General features: G+C 32.5%; 1 protein-coding gene across 1 annotated transcript in view; it reads right to left on the reverse strand.

Annotated features, from left to right (window-relative positions):
- Positions 1 to 1,065: 1,065 nt before the first annotated feature.
- Positions 1,066 to 18,011, reverse strand: part of LOC126740085 (alkyldihydroxyacetonephosphate synthase) — a 34,742-nt gene continuing 17,796 nt past the window's right edge. Inside the window, 6 exon segments of the mRNA XM_050445963.1 lie at positions 1,066 to 1,621; positions 13,003 to 13,309; positions 15,162 to 15,283; positions 15,285 to 15,371; positions 15,373 to 15,440; positions 15,500 to 15,764. Of these exon segments, the coding sequence (XP_050301920.1) occupies positions 1,166 to 1,621; positions 13,003 to 13,309; positions 15,162 to 15,283; positions 15,285 to 15,371; positions 15,373 to 15,440; positions 15,500 to 15,764 (1,305 nt within the window). The 3' untranslated portion in view covers positions 1,066 to 1,165.

Consider the following 18,011-nt stretch of genomic DNA (forward strand, 5'->3'; position numbering starts at 1 on the left):
ATAAGACATGGTATACAAAATATACTTAAAATTCTATGCAAAATTCTAAAATAGAATAAAAAATAGGTGTTTCCATTTAAAAAATTGAAGTTGATGGTCGTTGCTTATTTTTGGTTCGCACTGTATCCATGAATTCATCATCAGAGAAATCGCTTTTTTTAATCGCGAATTTTAAATGAATTTGTTCCAACTTGCGCGTCGTCACTGTATAAATCGCCTAAAGGAAAATTATTATTTAAAGTTATTGTTTTAATTATATTGTACACTGTTAATAAAGCAGGTTTCGATCAAGAAAATTTAAAAAAAGGCGGTAAATTAGAAAATAAAAGGAGCAAATGTGTGTTGGTATTTCACCATTCAGGTAATATTTTTAATTTTTAATGTTTTTATAAACTTTGTCTAACAGTGAGGTGTATTTTATATTTTAGGTCTGATGATGAATTCTTTAATCGAAATAATATGTTACCTATAATTCATTCGGTTATATAGTTTTTGAGTCCTAGACTTTGCTTTTTTTCATTTTGTCCTAAAACGGAGCCTTGTGGAACGTTGCGATGGCATATTCCGCGACTCACACGCCCCGAAGAAAATGCAGACTACTGAAGTAAAAATTATAATATTTTAATTTCTGAAGAAGAATCAAGCCTCTTGATAAATCATGTGGCGTGAGAGTGTGACCCTAAAAGTCCTTACATAACTTCTCACGTAAATCCATAGTTACTAAGTTGGTTGAATAAGTAACCGTTCTATACCGAGTTTTATGCCAACATATGAAATAGTTTTCAAGTAATAAGAAAAAATAGAAAAAAAAATAACTTTAATATCCTGTATCTCGCAAACTATCAACTGTTGGACTAAGGTGTGTTTGGGTCAATTCACATATTTTGGTCTGCAGTATCTCTAGTTTCGAGATTTACCAATCAGATTTACCCTGCGTAGGGTAGACAATCCCGGGGGATATATTTAAGGGTAGAAGCGTATTTTTAAGTTAAGGATTTGACATTTGGTAAACTTATTAATCCTCAGAATTGAGAGTTTAAGAAACTTTAAAAAGAAACTTCCCCATAATCTACTCATTCATTTGTGTATTTCCGCTTATAAAACAAAACAATAATTCTAGTGACTAAACATACTTTGGCTAGATTCGCATAAATTAACAGACCTATTAAAGCTTAGACTTTGGTATCAAAGAAATCAAGTTATTTGTCGCAAAAACATTATTGGGGTCCAGCTCATTTTTTACGGATCGATAGAGTTCAGCTCCCACTTCAGAAACTGTACTTTTATACCATTTCCTTCTTAGTTTCCCAACCCCGTGGTGGTGGGAAATGCTGCCCCCACAAGCGATTATTTCATCACGCGCCTTCTCTTCGAGCATATGATGGACTTGCACTGGGTCTTCGGGTAAATGGAAGAAATTGAACCCCAAGTAAAAGTAAATCACGCATCCAGCATCGTAAGTCTGCGTAACGCGCGAATTGATCATGTAATGTGTAATTCCCAGTTTGATGCACTCGGTTTCCACCACGTATTTTACGTTTCTAATTAGTCGGACCGCTCGGTCCCAAGGCACTGATGTTTCGAAGGATTCGGCCGACACGCTGTATTCAATTGCTAAGTCCTGCAAAAAAAAAGAACTATGAACACGTTAATATGACTAGTAAAAGTAAATGTTGACCTTCATACCAATATAAGGATAAATTTAGGTTATTGGCATTTCGTCATACATGTCATTGCGAAATCTGTATAAAGTAAATATAGAGAAGTAGTACTAGTAGTAGTAGTAGTATTTTTCTAGCGGATCCATTTTGAAAAAAAATTAAACTATCAGATGCGCTGACAAGGGGTACGGTAAAGATAGCGCCTAAACAATACGAGGCAAAGCAAAAAATTATATAACAAACTTTTAGGATTGTAAAAAATCTACACTGAAAATATGTTTACCTATACAGGGTGTTTAAATTCATAACATCAAAAAAAAAAAAGAAACTAGAAGGCATACATAGTTTTGACTGAAGAAAATATTAAGAAAGATTTAATTTTGGTGCTTTTTACATAATAAAAAAAAATCGAAAAATATTACTTTAACAGTGAAATTTAATAATTTGGAACCGTCAAATAATAATAATAATAAGCCTTACTTCCAACAGGCAACTAGCCCAATAACAGGAAACAGTTGCAAAACAATGAAAAATATAGTTTAAAAAAAAACACAAAACAAACCTAAAAGAATGAAATGAAAAGAAAAAAAGTAAAGTCACAATCTCAACAAATATCAAAAAAATTAGAACAAATAACTATTAATATGATATAAAAACCCAATTATAAAAGTTTAACAAGATAATCACATATTCAAGAAAATTAAATTAACTACAATATATCTACTAAGTATAACTTAAACACATGGGTCTTAATCCCAAGAGTAATGATCCATCCGTCGATCCAAGATATCGACAATCACATGAACCGGAGAGAAATTTATATTGCACATGTGACAGATCCGATTAAATATAGCGCATATTGTATATAGTGGCGATTTCAACAGGATGTTAGTATGATGCCTTGGCAGAAAGAATGTTTGGGGATGTCTAGCATTAAGCCTAGGCACCATGAAACGTTCACCAGAAAGAAGTACAGGACTATCAATTAATCCATTCAGTAACCCATGCAGGAATTTTATAGAGAAGATCAATCTTCTGAGATGTAATGGATGTAGGTTGAAGCGTTCCAATAGTTGCCGATGCTCAAACCCTCTAACTAGATATATGCCATCCTGCCTGAAGGCCAAAAACTTAGCAAATCTATGCTGAAATAATGAAGTTATTTGTGAACTTTTTCCACAAAATGTTAGCAGCATCTTTGAGTTATCTACCACAACATTCTCAGGAAGTTCTACCGAATTTTTTACCATAAATTATATAGAAAAACATGAATTAAAAAACGCAATATTGTCTGTTGACCCTAAGAATGGTCCTGGACCTGATGGTATGATGGTATTCCTTCAATTTTTTTGAAATCTTGTCGTATTTTCTTATTAAGTCTCTTTGGAAAGCTTTTTGAATTGCTTATTTTTAAACAACTCTTATTTAAAATAAAAGAAGCCATATCAATCCACATGAATTTTTCCAAAGAAGATCAGCTCTTACTAAGCTGATACCACTCGTTTAAAACCTCAACAAAAACATGGAACAAGGTCTCCAGACATGCGCGGTATACAATGATTTTTCTAAAGCATTTGGTTTATCCAACGCTTTTTTTCAACCTTGACAATTTAAGCGTGGATTTAACCTGACAGCTCTGAATATGTCGTAATAAATAGTGTTGAATCTGAAAGTAGTGGACGTTGGATAATGTTTTTCTGATAGTAATTACCTTTTGTACGCCGATGATTTGAAAGTATATAAAGCTACTAAAAATCCATCAGACTTTCAAGCATTGCAATCAGATATTTCTAACTTTCCACATTAGTGAACATTAAATAAATTATTTATGATTATATTTCGCTATACTCGTCCAATTAGATTACACGCGTAGTCACACTATTAAAACTTTGTCGAGCACATTTTAAAGCTGATTCATATAAAAAGCCAACAAAAATGTTATCTGCTAGTCCCATCCCCTACCGTACGTGAATTATTACACTGTTGTGCTTTGCCGAGTAAATACGAATTTGGTTTTGACTTAACGAGCTTATAATTTAAATAAAATGCCGAAAAGACGTAGAAGTGTTAATGATAGTGAGAAATTAGAGAGGAAGCGGCAAAAGCTTTTAAGAAGTTTGGAAAAATTAGACAAAAAACGTCAGAGAAATAGGAATAGAAGCAGTAGTAAGTGTTTTAAAAATGTTAAATTTGGGTAAAACCGTTCAACCCAATTAAAAATCATAGGCTAAAACCGTTAAAGCCTTTTTATGATTTTTTAATTAAACAAAGAAAATAATGAAATTTTGGGTAAAACCGTTAAACCCATAGGTCTCCCTCATGCCAACAACAATACCAAGAAGAAAATCCAAAAGTTCTGAGACTTTTGAGCGAGGTACCAACAGGAAGTGAGCCAGTTTTTGGACCGGATGTTCATCAGGCTCTGGCAGAGCGTTGGAACAAATATTTAACATTGGGATTAGAAAAGTTAGAAAAGGAGGATATGGAGAGAAAATACTTAATCCCTCAAAATATTTCTGGTTTACGGGCTCCTCTGCTAAATCCAGAGTTGGAGGCATCTCTAGAAGAGTCCATTAAAAAGAATGACAATATGTTTCTACCATTAAAAAACACGTTGGAGTGGCACTTGCTTCGGTTGCCAATGTAATTGATGGAATGTTAAAAGAAAATATAGCTTCCTCAGAAACAGCCCAAGTTAATTTAAACGAAAAAATGTTACCTAGTATAGTGGATATTGGTAAAATTCTATATGACGTATTTCATATGCTTTCTACAAATCGAAAATATCATATAGAGGCTCATATGAACCACACAGTAAGAAAAATTATTAAAGAAAGTAAACCAGATGAATTGCTGTGCGGGAAAAATTTTGCAGAAAAATGTAAAGAGGTTAAAAACCAATGGAGAACAGGAAAAGAAATGATGAAGACTGTAAGTTCTGATATATAAGGTGGAAGATTAAAAAACTATATTGAAAATTGGTTACATATTACTTCTGACAAAACCATTTTGTCATGGGTAAATGGGTACAAAATTCCATTTACTAGAAAACCGTTTCAAGATAGTTATTTTCCAACCCAAATTCAGGAAAATGAAATAAAAGATTATATAACTGCTATATCAGAATTACTCAACAAAGGGGTAATAAGAAAATGTAAACTGTTAAAAGATCGGATTTTATCGCCTTTTTTTCTTGTATCAAAATCCGATAAATCCAAACGTTTTATTTTAAACTTAAAAAGTGTAAACAAATTTCTTAGTCCCCCTCATTTTAAATTAGACAACTATAAAACGGCCACAATTGACTTGAAAGATGCCTATTATATGGTAGCTATAAATAATAAACATAGAAAATATCTTAGGTTTGAATTTCAAAATAAACTTTATGAATTTAATTGCTTGCCTATGGGGTTATCAACGGCTCCTTACGGTTTTACTAAGCTTTTAAAGCCAATATTTAATTATTTTCGCCTAATAGGTATTTTGGGCACAATTTATTTAGATGACATTTTTTTACTGGGAAAGACTAATCAGGAAGTAGAAAAGAGTGTATCTATCGTTTCATTTATTTTACAAAAACTAGGGTTTATAATAAACAGGAAAAAATCTAAATTTAAGCCGGAACAAGTGTGTGAATATTTGGGATATATTTACAATAGTCAAAATAAGACAATTTCTCTTCCTAAGAATAAAAAACAAACAATTAAAAATGCTATACACGTATTTTTTAAAAAAAGAACATGTAAAATTAGAGATTTATCTAGAGTTATTGGGTTGTTAATTTCCGCTTGTCCAGCTGTACAATATGGGTGGCTACATACTAAAAGGTTAGAACGAGAAAAATTTCTGGGATTAAAGAAATTCGGAAGTTATAACTCAAAGATATCGGTGTCCAAAATTATTCGTCAGGAATTGTTATGGTGGAAACTAACCCTAGATAAATCTTTTAATGACTTTAGTTGTAAAAGATATTCTTACGAAATTTATACAGATGCGTAAAACGGGATGGGGTGCTGCATGTAATACAGAAGCCACACGGGGATTTTGGAGTCAAAATAAAATGAAACATCACATAAACTTTCTTGAGCTTTTGGCTGTATATTATGCCTTACAGTGTTTTGTTTCAGAAGCAAGAAATTGTAACATTCTTCTCCGTGTAGATAACAAGACTGCGATAGCATACATAAATAAAATGGGGGGCATACAATTCGAGAAATTAAATAGACTAAGTAGGCAAATATGGTTATGGTGTGAAAATCGAAAATTAATGCTTTATGCTTCATATATTCCTTCAAAAGAAAATACAATAGCAGATAATCAATCTAGAAATCTCAATTTTGAGACAGAATATTCGTTAAATAAATTTAATTTTACACAAATCGTAAGACAATTTGGAAATTCTACGCATTTCCCCCTTTTCCTATAATAGGACGCGTTTTAAAAAAGATTGTAGAAGATAAATCTAAGGGAATTCTTGTTGTACCATATTGGCCTAATCAGTCTTGGTTTTCACTATTTATAAGACTTACTATTTATAAGACTATTAGTAACAAAACCCTTGATTTTTGAACCTAGTAAAAAACTCCTTTTGTGAGTTTTTGACGAGTATAGCGAAATATAATTAAAGGAACAAACGACTTACCTGTAGGAAGTTCGTTCCAAATTATATGAGCTATACTCGTCCAATTAGAGTCCCTCCCATATAACCCTCCCAGATCATTACCTTTTGAAGTTTTTTCCTCAACAGTGTAATGATTCACGTACGGTAGGGGATGGGGCTAGCAGGTAACATTTTTGTTGGCTTTTTATATGAATCAGCTTTAAAATGTGCTCGACAAAGTTTCAATAGTGTGGCTACGCGTGTAATCTAATTGGACGAGTATAGCTCATATAATTTGGAACGAACTTCCTACAGGTAAGTCGTTTGTTCCTTTAATTATATGTCAGTATATACTTTTCTTAAGCAAATCCGCAAGTGTAGAACAAATGTGATGTTTATATTGATGGAACTAAATTTAAAGTATGTGGATTGCATTAGGGTATGTGTGTGACCTTAAATTCTAGGATGTTTTTTGTCTTACATCAAGAAAATTGTGTTCAAAGAGCGATTAAAATTATAGGATTTATACCTCGAATAAATACCAGTTCTAGTAATATTAGCTCATTCATTTTACTATATAATTCGTTGGCAGGGCCTATGGTTAAGTATGCAACAGTTATTTGAAGTCCGATGTTTCACAAATAAATTGATCAGTTGGAAATTGTACAATATTAAATTTTACATTTGATCGACCTATGTATTTTCTCAGTTATAGTGAAAACTTTTACGGTATGGAATCTTTAAGAGAAGGTAGATTTTTTTTCATCCAATTTTTGTACATAGGATTATTAATAATCAAATTGACTTCCTTTTTTAATGAGAAAACTTATGTATTAGTATATTATTAGTTAACTTATGACTCAGTGAAGACCGCGCATTGGGAGTGGGTGATTCTGGGGTTAGCGAAAAGGGACTGTTCAGGCCCACTTGCCGAGCTCTAGCTCTCCCACCCTTACTACTACTACTATGTATTAGTACGAACCCTTACATTCTACGTAAAAGGCAAACTGATTTCCAGGTAATCTTCCAACTATTTATTAAACTCTCCATTATTTAGATGTGCTAGACATTTTATTACATTCGAGCTTGAATTCCAACGCAGACTTATTCTTTGACGGTATCAATGTATGTGAGTATGTAATCAATGTTAAATTAAGTCAAATACTTTTTAAAAAATGTGTTTTGGGGTAGTTAACTCTATCTGTTTTAAAGCCTTTGTAATAAATACATAAATAATTAAATCTATTATTCTGGTAAAATTAAATTTTATCCTGGCAAACATTATTAGCATTTTAAAAGAACTGAAAATAATTGTTAATACGGTTAGGTCAGATAGGATTCCAGGTAAGTATTGGCATTTTTATTCTAGTTATTATAAATATACAGATTATGCAATGTATCCCAAGTTTTGCAAGGATTAGGTATTTTGGGAAGCTACAAAATTTAAATATTGTTTTTTCTCCTAATCATAAAAACGCTTAAGTTACAATGCATATTTCCGTAGAACTTTTTCCCTATCCCGCATCTTAATATTATCTGTTAACCATTCTGCTTTAGGTTTGGACACTTTTCTTGTTTTTACGAGCGTATGTTTGTCAAACACGAGGGAATTAAGAAAACTATTTTTCTCATCAATATCTTCAACTTGAATAATCGAATACTAATCTATAGTTAAAATATCGTTTTTGAAATGCTGAAAATTAAAATTACAGAAACAACAATAAACAATAATTTTTGGCGGAGCTTTTAATTTAGGTGTCGACATATCAAAAAAGTACAATTTGTCAGAAACAAAACAGTCCACCTTCCCTGAAAATCTTAAAAAATACATTCTCTAGCCAAAAGCCGCCGAACGCGTCAAATTTAATATTGAGGGGGACATTTATTGACAGAAATTGCGTTTCTCATACATCATCCCTCACTCCCTAGAGCCCCCATATCAATTTTTTAATGGGAATATGGTTCGAGTGATGAAGGTAATTGAATTAAAGGTAATTTTATTTTCTAAATAGTCCTATTTTAGTCCTAGTTATTTTTATTTTGGTATCGTTGTTTTGTTGAAGTGAACAAAAACAAAAATAGCACGAAGTATTTGTTTAATCTAGTCCTGATGATATAACAATGGTTTATGTGCTGTAAGAGAGAATTGAGTTCGTGGGTCTTTATTATAGTCTAGTCTAGTAAATCGTAATGAATTATAGTCTATGTATGTATTATAGTCTAGTAAATCGTAATGAATTTAATGACGAAGTTTCAAGAAACAGGATCAGTACAAAACTGAAAAAATGAAGTTAAGCATCCAGTGAGAAACGAAGTGGTAGAAATTGCAGTGTTATGATGTTGAGATGAAACATAATACATCTGCTCGAAAAATTCCTACTGCATCTGGCGTGTCTAAAAGTACCGTTCCTAAATTTTAAAATTACACCAATATCATGCCTACAAAATTAAAGCAGTAAATAAGCTAAATGAAGAAGATTTTGATCGTCGTGTACAATTTTGTGAGTACTTTACTAATAGGTTAAATCGTGAGAGAAATTTGATCTAAATGCTTCTTTTTTTACATTATAAAGTCAATAGAGACAATTGTTGACACTGCAGCGACACTAATCCTCCAGAAACACATACCAAGAACATATTGTTGGACCTTTTTTTATTAATACAAATAGAGCAGAAAATTGATTGGAACTTCTGCAGGGCACCATCAAACCCAGAATAACTGAGTTACTTGAACAAGATGATAACCTTCTAGAAAATAAACTGATGTTTCAACAAAATAGGGCTCAACCACATTATGCTGATGCCGTTCGTCATTTTTTTTTAGGCAACGTATTTCCTACACAATGGATTGGAGTTACCGTAAAATGGCCTCCTAGATCTCCCGATCTTACCTGCTGAAAGCCTGACTCCCTTGAAGATTCGAAATAGAATTGTTAACGAATGTCAGTTAATAACGCCCGAAATTTTCACTAATGGGCACAGACGTTTTGAACAACAATTCTATTTTTGTATAGAAGTCAACAAAGATAATTTTCAACATTTAATAAAATAGGTGTTGGATACTTTGAATTTTTTTGGTTTAAAATAAGGTTTTTTTTTTATCCTTATTTTCCATTATTCTTGAGAACGAATATAAAAATACGACGATAAAATAAAAAAAATTTAAATAGGGCTATGTAGAGAATAAAATTACCTTTAATTCAAGGTATCACCACATTCCCATTCTAAAAAATTTACATAGATGCTCTGGGATGAGGGGATGATGTTAGAGAAACGCAATTTCTGTCCCTCAATCTTAAATTTGACGTGTTCAGCTGATTTAAACAATTTATTTTTAAAGATTTTTAGGGTGGACTATTTTGTCTCGGACACTCTGAAGTATCAGCATTAATAGTACCAGCTGACTTTAATTTTTTTTTTAAATAAACATTTGACTAATAAGCTGTCAATAAGGCTTTTCCTGCATTTGTTGTAGGTTCATTAAGAATTTATGTCAGATCGCATGTATCCAAACCTGACATAACCGGATTTGTGATTAATATTATAGAAAAATCCTGAAATAAAAATATTGTTATATTTTATAGCACATAATCTTCTTTAAGTGCCGCACATTTGTAATTTTAATCCAACCTGATATAATTCACTATAAAAATAATTATTATAAAACAAAAAAAATTATTATACAATTAATTTCCACGTGTATGTTATTCATTAGATATATAATTTTTTTGAATTGAAAATAAAATAAAACTTTAACATATAACACATGAGGCGTTCAGTTGCAAAACTGCTTAAATCCATTTTTATTCAAAAATGACATATGTGTGGCGCTGTCTTCTTTAAGACGTTTGACATAAGATGTCCAATTTATTTGGCCACAAAACTTGATAAATCCCAAAGAAATTGCCTTCGAAAAAGTAGTAACGGTAGCAAAACTTTTAATCCTGTGTAAATAATGTTTCAAAAGTGTTTCAAAAGTTTCAAAAAATTTTCAGTCCATTAATCTGCAACGTTTTCAAAACTCTTTTCTTCCATTTGCACTTATACCACAGTAATAATACGCGGAATCAAAACTGTTTTGTTCCGCGAGATCTTACAGGCATGTGTTCCACAAATAATATTTTTATGGTTTAGTTTTGTTTTGACTGCGGTATAAATAGGTACGTTGATTTTGTTTGTGCAGTGCTTAAAAGTTAATTTGTGCTGTTTTTGTTAAAAATTTGTTAATATAAAGAGTCTTACACACATTGTGATATGGAAGACTCATTTTGTCTTGCTACACCTGGTAAAGGCCGAAAGAAATTGCGAAATCCATCAAACTGGAAGAAAGCAAAAGATAAAGTTCAAAGGCAATATTTTAAATAAATTTTTAATAGTTAGGTAGGTACTTAAAATATTTTTTTTATTGCAGGTATAAGCCTAAAACTCTACCTAGACACCCCAAATGTCATCATAAATAAAGTACTTTTGCCTGTGAAAACTTGTCTATGCATGATATTCGAAGATTTCATGAAAAATTCTATGAAAATACTACGAAAATTGCGCAAGATAACTTTATTCTTAAACATACAGAACCAAATGTTCCAAAAAGGCGCCGTCCAATAAAAGGAACTCGAAATAATTCCGTTTCGTTAAAATATTTTATTAAAACTAAAGATGGCACTTTCCAGATTTGCAGTAAAGCCTTTTTATCTATCTTGGACATTTCAAGGTTTCGGGTGCAAAATATAGCTAAAAATTATTTGATTGACACTATACCACCCAAAGAAAATAGAGGAGGGGATAGGATAAGTACAAAATATGCCGAAAGAAGAGAAAATGTAAAAGCATTTAATTTAAAGTTAAAATGTGTTCAGTCTCACTACACTAGGAATAAATCTCAACGACAGTATATGCCAAGTGATCCATCCATAAGGCAGTTGTGAAAAATATACTGTGATGAAAACAGCAAACTGGCTGTAAAATATGACTATTTCCGGGAAGTATTTACAAGGGATTTTAATATTAGCTTCAAGAGTCCTGCCACCGATGCTTGCTCGGAATGTATAAGACTTAAAAGCTTAATAACTGCCGAAACCAACAGGGATAATAAGGCAAAGCTAATATGCATGCTACGTGTTCATAATCTAAAAGCAAAGGCATCTTATGAAGTACATAAAAAACCTGAGGAAAATACTTTAAAATTATCCTTCGACTGTCAAAAAATATGGTGTTGCCCCGAGTCCCGGATCAATCAGCTTACTATTCCAGGCAACTCTATGTATACAATTTCACAGTATGTGAAGGAAATTCCAATGACAAACAGACTAAGGAAAGTATCACTTCATACACTTGGACCGAGAACGTGTGCGCTAAGGGCTCAAATGAAATATCTTCACTAGTTAATCATAAACTTTCTATGGTAGACTTGACCGATGTTACCTCAATCAAATTTTTTTGGTGTCCATGAGTGTCCTGGCCAGAACAAGAACGTAACAATAATGGGTATGCTGATGTATTGGCTGTATCACTCTAACTCTACAGTGAATGAAATTATTGTGACATTTCCTGTGGTTGGTCACTCTTTTTTACTGGCGGATCGTGTTTTCGGACGAATTGAAAAAAGAGTTAAAAAAAAAGGAAGTTATAGTTCATCCTGATGAATATAGGAATTTTTTTTCCGAGTTTTCAACTGTGCTTGATATCGAAAAAGATATCAAATTTTTAACTGGAAAAAAGCTATAGAATCGGTTATAAAGCCACCTGGGCAGTGGCATTTTAAGTTTGCTTCATGTAAAAGAATTTCAATTTTAAAGAAATGGAACTCAAAAGGAACTCAAGCAGTGTTCGTAAAGAGGGAAGTAAATTACAAAAGCGATTTCGGGATATACAAGTTAAAGAAAAAACCTTGGCTACCTCAAATTTGGAGCCTCTTCCTAAGGAATGTGCAGTAAAACCAGCCAAGCTTAAGGATGTGGATGCTTTATTAAAAAAACATTTTGGTTTAGAGTGGAGAAACATTGAAGAGGTCGATTAAACATTTTATAAAAAAGTAATTGACAACGCCATTGAATCACTTCATGATACAGAAGTTAAAGAAGAAGAAGAAGAAGGAATGGAACCCATGGAAGAAGACGATGGACTAAGAATTTAATTTTTAAGTTTCATTTAAAAAGAAAATATTTGTTTTTAAATTATAAACTTTTACTTATTTAAAACTCCCTAAATCCTACAGATACTGAAACAAAACTTTTTAGTTCCATGGTGAGGTAGCAAAACTAGTTATATCCTTATTATTTTTGTCCATAACTACTTCTTTTAAACAAAAATTTACTACTTAGTAACAAATATTTAAATAAACAGTTGTCATAAATGTCTATTTTCATTTAAAACCACAAAAATTTGTTCTTACAAGAAATCCGGAAGTTTTTCTCTTCTCCTGTAAAATTAGTTAGCACGGATCTAAAGAGTTTTATAATTGGGCGCCTCACACGTATAGTTATAAAAGTTCCAATAAGGATCTTTGAATTTGGGACCACCTTATAATACGACATGCGTTTCCAGAGTATACTACAGTCATGCCCCAAACCAAACCTGTCATATGCAAACCCTTGTATTTACTTAAACCCTACATGGCGTCCTTTTATCTACAATTTAATGCCAAATAGATTTAAATAGACTCAAGTGGATAAGTGGAAAAAACGTACACCCTCACATGCATCAACATCTAGAACCTCTATGTTAATAAGCTAATCTAATTACCCTCAAGTATGCAATGACAAACGTTAACATGTATCCCCTTTCGCCATTTTTTTCACCCGCCGGCACTCCGCCGTAAGACTGACCGATTTCATAAATTTTCTGCTCGTTTAGCTTCACTCCCTGCTCGTCCCCTTCGAACAAAAGCGTCATCACGCAGATTTTATTTAAGTCGAATCCTTTTATCGCCGTCAGGTAAATCTGCTTTAGACCGTCGAGGATCAGGCCGAAGTAAGAGGGAGCCGGTTTCAGGATGAGACCGAACTTAAATTGCCCGTTGTCCATTAAACGTATCGAAGCTGGTTGGCATCTGAAATTTACAGGAAGACACTTTGAATATAAATGAACAAATTTATACAGATGTCTGATATATATATAATATCTGTGAAGATATATATAAAATGCTTCACGCCACTTGCATTGCCTCTGAAAGTTTAATTTAGGTCGGATTGAAAATCAAACGTCAAAATAAAAGACTTCGAAAGACCTTTTAAACAAGCTATTACTCGATACACCTTGCCATTTAAAATTTTTAAGAGGATGACCCTGGGGGGCAATGGGTGAAAGGGGATGAAGTAATTTTAGGTTAGAAAGTTGTCCCTCTTGACAAACCTTTTGACGTATTTCGGCGTTTTTTTTTTTTAAACAGTGGTTTTCGATAAATCCGTAATGGGAAGTTTTCAAATGAACACCCTGTATGTAGGTACAACTAGGTTGTATTGGCATCTGCCGCTACACCTTTCCTTCCACCAACCCAGTAGATGCATATAGCCCAAGCCACATACTTTCAATTAGTACATAAATGAATGCATAACAGAATGAGTGGAATTATTTAATCATTAATTAATTATACTTTGCACAAGATTTTTTAGGCAACCTTTGTAGAAAATAATTATAGATATATTAAATTCTATAAAAAAATATGTTTTAACTGGTAAACTGCTGGGTGAAGGTTGGTATGATATGGTGGAATCTTAGACTTAGAACATTAAAAGACTAGAATTAGTTAACAACAACTTTGTTTGAGTTCAACATGTACACAGGGGCAAGGGAAATGTTTTGTTTACAAACATATTCATCGATTCTCTGTTGTCAAGTTTACCGAAAATTTCAAAAGAGGAAATTTTTAGCTATATATTAATGCATATAATAATGTTAATTAAACCTATTGATGTTAGATTTTTGATTACAAATAAAAAGTAGAAATAGATATATTTTACTCTAATCGCAAACATCTTCAATGCAAAAAAAAAACCATTAACATTCTTATTTCTAACACCGCAAGCAAAAACTGATGTCTTGTCAAATGGCTTTGTGTTTACATTCGGCATTTGTGAAGTTCTGTGTTTTTTCTTTAGTTTTTGGTTGAAAAAAAAAGGTTGAGTCATTGATACTGTCATAACATCATGATACTGTCATCATAAACGTAGAATAATAAAAAGAAATCTTTAATAATCATAAAATATTTAATGTCCATAAAAATGATTTTTATTAGATAGGTACCTTTACTCTAATGGTGGTCATAAACGGTGATATTATAAATAATTTAAACCATAATCTATTATTAATAATTATTTATCATGTAAATACTTTTTGACGTCACTGGTAAAGATTCCTTGTGTCAGGGGAATCAACAATATGTTTTGATGTTGTTGCCTTTTCTCTATATAGGGACGTTATCTGCATTCATTTAACTTTGAATATTGACTTCTTTATAGAGTATCTTATCATATTTTATTAAAAAAGAACAGTAATATTGTTGTGTGCTTGTTAAAATAGGTGACTAATTTTTATGATATTATGTGTTTTTTGCCATTTCTACGTTTGGTACTATATTATTTGGTACTAAATCATTGCATAAGAGATGTTGCAAGCAAACAAGCTGCTCATAAATCCATGGCAATGCTAATTCTAGCCTTTCAATGGTCTAAGATCTTTGACCATACTTTTGTCCCCCACTATAAATACAAATACAAGCCCTGTCTTATTCAAAGAAATTAGACAATACGCATTGTATAGTCTTGTCTTGAAGCCTTCATTTCATAGACTTTTGTAATGTTGATTATAAAATCTTTTTTTAAGTACAACAAACCAAATCGTATGTCATGAATCGAATGTCCCGTAAAATAAGACGAAAGCAATCTGTCAAGGGAGTTATTTACCTTTGTTTGGCCACCTCCCTCATGCACTTCATGCCAGACTCAAAATCGGGAAACACTATTGAACCATACTTCTTGCATTTGGGTAGAGGACGAATTTTTAACACCACCTCAGTGACTACCCCCCAGGGATCCCTCGGAGCCCATGATGACATGGTTAAAGTCCGGACCACAACTCATTCTGGGTACCTGGCAATTTTTCTCTAGCACCCCCCTTGGGAGTGACCATTTTTACGTGCACTAGAAGATCCTCTATATTCCCATAAACATTTTTCTTCATCCCTTTATAAAATAGTCAATTTAAAAAAAAAAACAGTGTAAATAGTAAAAATAACAACTACCTGAAGCTCTTGTAGCCACCCACCCTCCTAAACTAGAAAATTCATAACTGTCAGGTTCGTGGCCAGTAGTATAACCTAGTGAGGTCAGCTCTCTTTCCAGATCTTGTCCTATTATACCACTTTCACAGCAGGCCACTAGGTTTTCCTCATCCAACCATAAAATGCGGTTCATTTGTGATGTATCCAGAGAAATGATTGGTCTTGATTCCTTGCTGGGGCATTCTACTGCCCCTGAGACTGCTGTACCTCCACCAAATGGAATTATCTTTAACAATATTTTGCCAATTAATGGCGTGGCAAGAACTTATTTAGAAAAGTACCGATACAGGGTGTTCCACACAAGATGGATACAATCCCAATATTTTGGTTCTTTGTTGAGCGATCTTTTTCATTTTTAGTAGGAGGCTGAATAAGGCGCACATTTTGCCCAGGTTCGAAATGCGCTGCCTCATAGAGGTACTTTTTAATGTAGTATGATATTTTTCGATTCAAGAGCAAACTACCTTTAGGACACTATTTATTAAGTACGTACTTACACTGGATAAAAAAAAAACTAAAATTCAAGATCTTCGACAAAACTACGATAATTTCTAATGCATTTTTCATAAATTTTCCTATTTCTTAAGCAAACTCCTCGTAATTCATGTCTAGAAATTGGTTCACATGCCTGTCTTATTCAAGTTTATAATTCTTCTAAAGTTCATGGACTTCAAAAGCTTTATTTTTGATAACACCCCCACAAAAAGAAATCAGTCCAGAAGTATGAGATCAAGGGAGCCATGCTACAAAAGGACTATCAAGCGACCAATACATTTATCTTGAAAATTTTCATTGAGCCATCTTGTTACAGGTGCAGCATTATGGATCGGAGCCCCATCTAGCTGAATATACAAATCTAGAAGATAATGGCAAAGAGTATAAGTATTAAAAAACTAACATGGCTAGGTAAAGAAAATAGTATTATTTTTAAGGCACCCCTTGAAATTGTTGATATGTCACATTGTTATGATTAATAGTTGATGCAGTTCTAGAATTAATATGACTCTCACGAGATGTGTTGGAAATAGTGAGATTAGTAGGGGATGGTATGCGGAGCTATCGAGAATATTCAAGATCTATTCAATTCTGATCACTTAATACCGTACACCAGGATATATAAAGTAAATCGAATGTTTAATCAACGGTTTAGTTTCTGGCTGACTCCAACCAGGGGGGCCACTTTAAGAAGGTTAGTAGAATAGTAGGCGGAAGAGTACAGTTAAGATGTTTGAAAAGAAATGGAATTAAATCGTTTAAACCAAGATTTTTTCACACATTACAACTAGGTGATGATCAGAGAAGAATATACTACTCTTTAACCATGCAGGATAAATTTTATAAAGACCTCAGTCAATTTGGCAAAATATTATTTACTTTTGAGGTGACATTTCTTACTAATGTGAGAGTATCATCTCAGAATACAGGCTGTTCGAAAAATAGACGGAGATATTTCAATGGGATTTCTTGTAAAAAAATATGAGAAAAAGTTTCTATAAACATGGGTCCGGAAATGCACAGTTTTCAAGATACAGGTTGATACATTTTTTATATTATTATTTTTTTAACAATAATTATTTTTCTAGAACTGACACTTGTCAATGTCAAACCTCCATGCAGAAATGATTTTTTGTTTTCCAAGGCACCTGTGATTTTTTCACCAAAAATTAATAAACCAATTTTGTCCAGTGGCATGCAATAAAACGGTATTTATTTTTTTTTGTCGAAAACGAAGTGAGATACGAAAAAAATACAAGAGGCGAAAAAGTTGTATTTTTATGCTTAATCAAACAGCAAATATTAAAGTTGAAAAAAAGGCAGTGGCGTACATTTTTTTGCCAATAATATTTGCTAAGATATCGCCACTGAACCTTATAATTTTAATCTAATTAGAGCTCAATTAGCCTCTTAATAGAACAAGTAATACTGCCAAATTTTAAAAAAATCGAGTAAATATTTTTCTTAATGTTAATAAAAAAATAATATTTCTAAAAAAATTTATGACGCTGTATCTTGAAAACCATGCATTTCCGGACCCATGTTTATAGAAACTTTTTCTCATATTTTTTTATATGGAATCACCCATTGAAATATCTCCGTCTATTTTTCGAACACCCTGTATTAGTTATTGGAATAATGAGAATTCTCACTGGGTAATTAATTGCAAAAACCAATATTCTGAGAAAGTAGATGTCTGGTGTGGTATTTTAAAAGACCGTATCATTGGCTCCTGCTTTTTCAATACGACTTAAGGTTTGTTCTCACTGCAAATTTCTTACAAGTTTGAAACTGTTTTCAAACCATTCTTGATGCGCATGCGTAAAATATTACATTTTCTAATCGATTTGAAACCGTCTGTGCGAACATCAAATAAGGGTTGAGTGGAGAAGAAAAATAACCTCACTTTTTTATGCCAGTGGGAAATGGGAAAATAAATAAAACATAAACAAAAAAAAATGACACTACAACCTTAAAA

The sequence above is a fragment of the Anthonomus grandis genome, chromosome 1 (genome assembly GCF_022605725.1).
Source record: "Anthonomus grandis grandis chromosome 1, icAntGran1.3, whole genome shotgun sequence".
Taxonomy (NCBI): domain Eukaryota; kingdom Metazoa; phylum Arthropoda; class Insecta; order Coleoptera; family Curculionidae; genus Anthonomus; species Anthonomus grandis.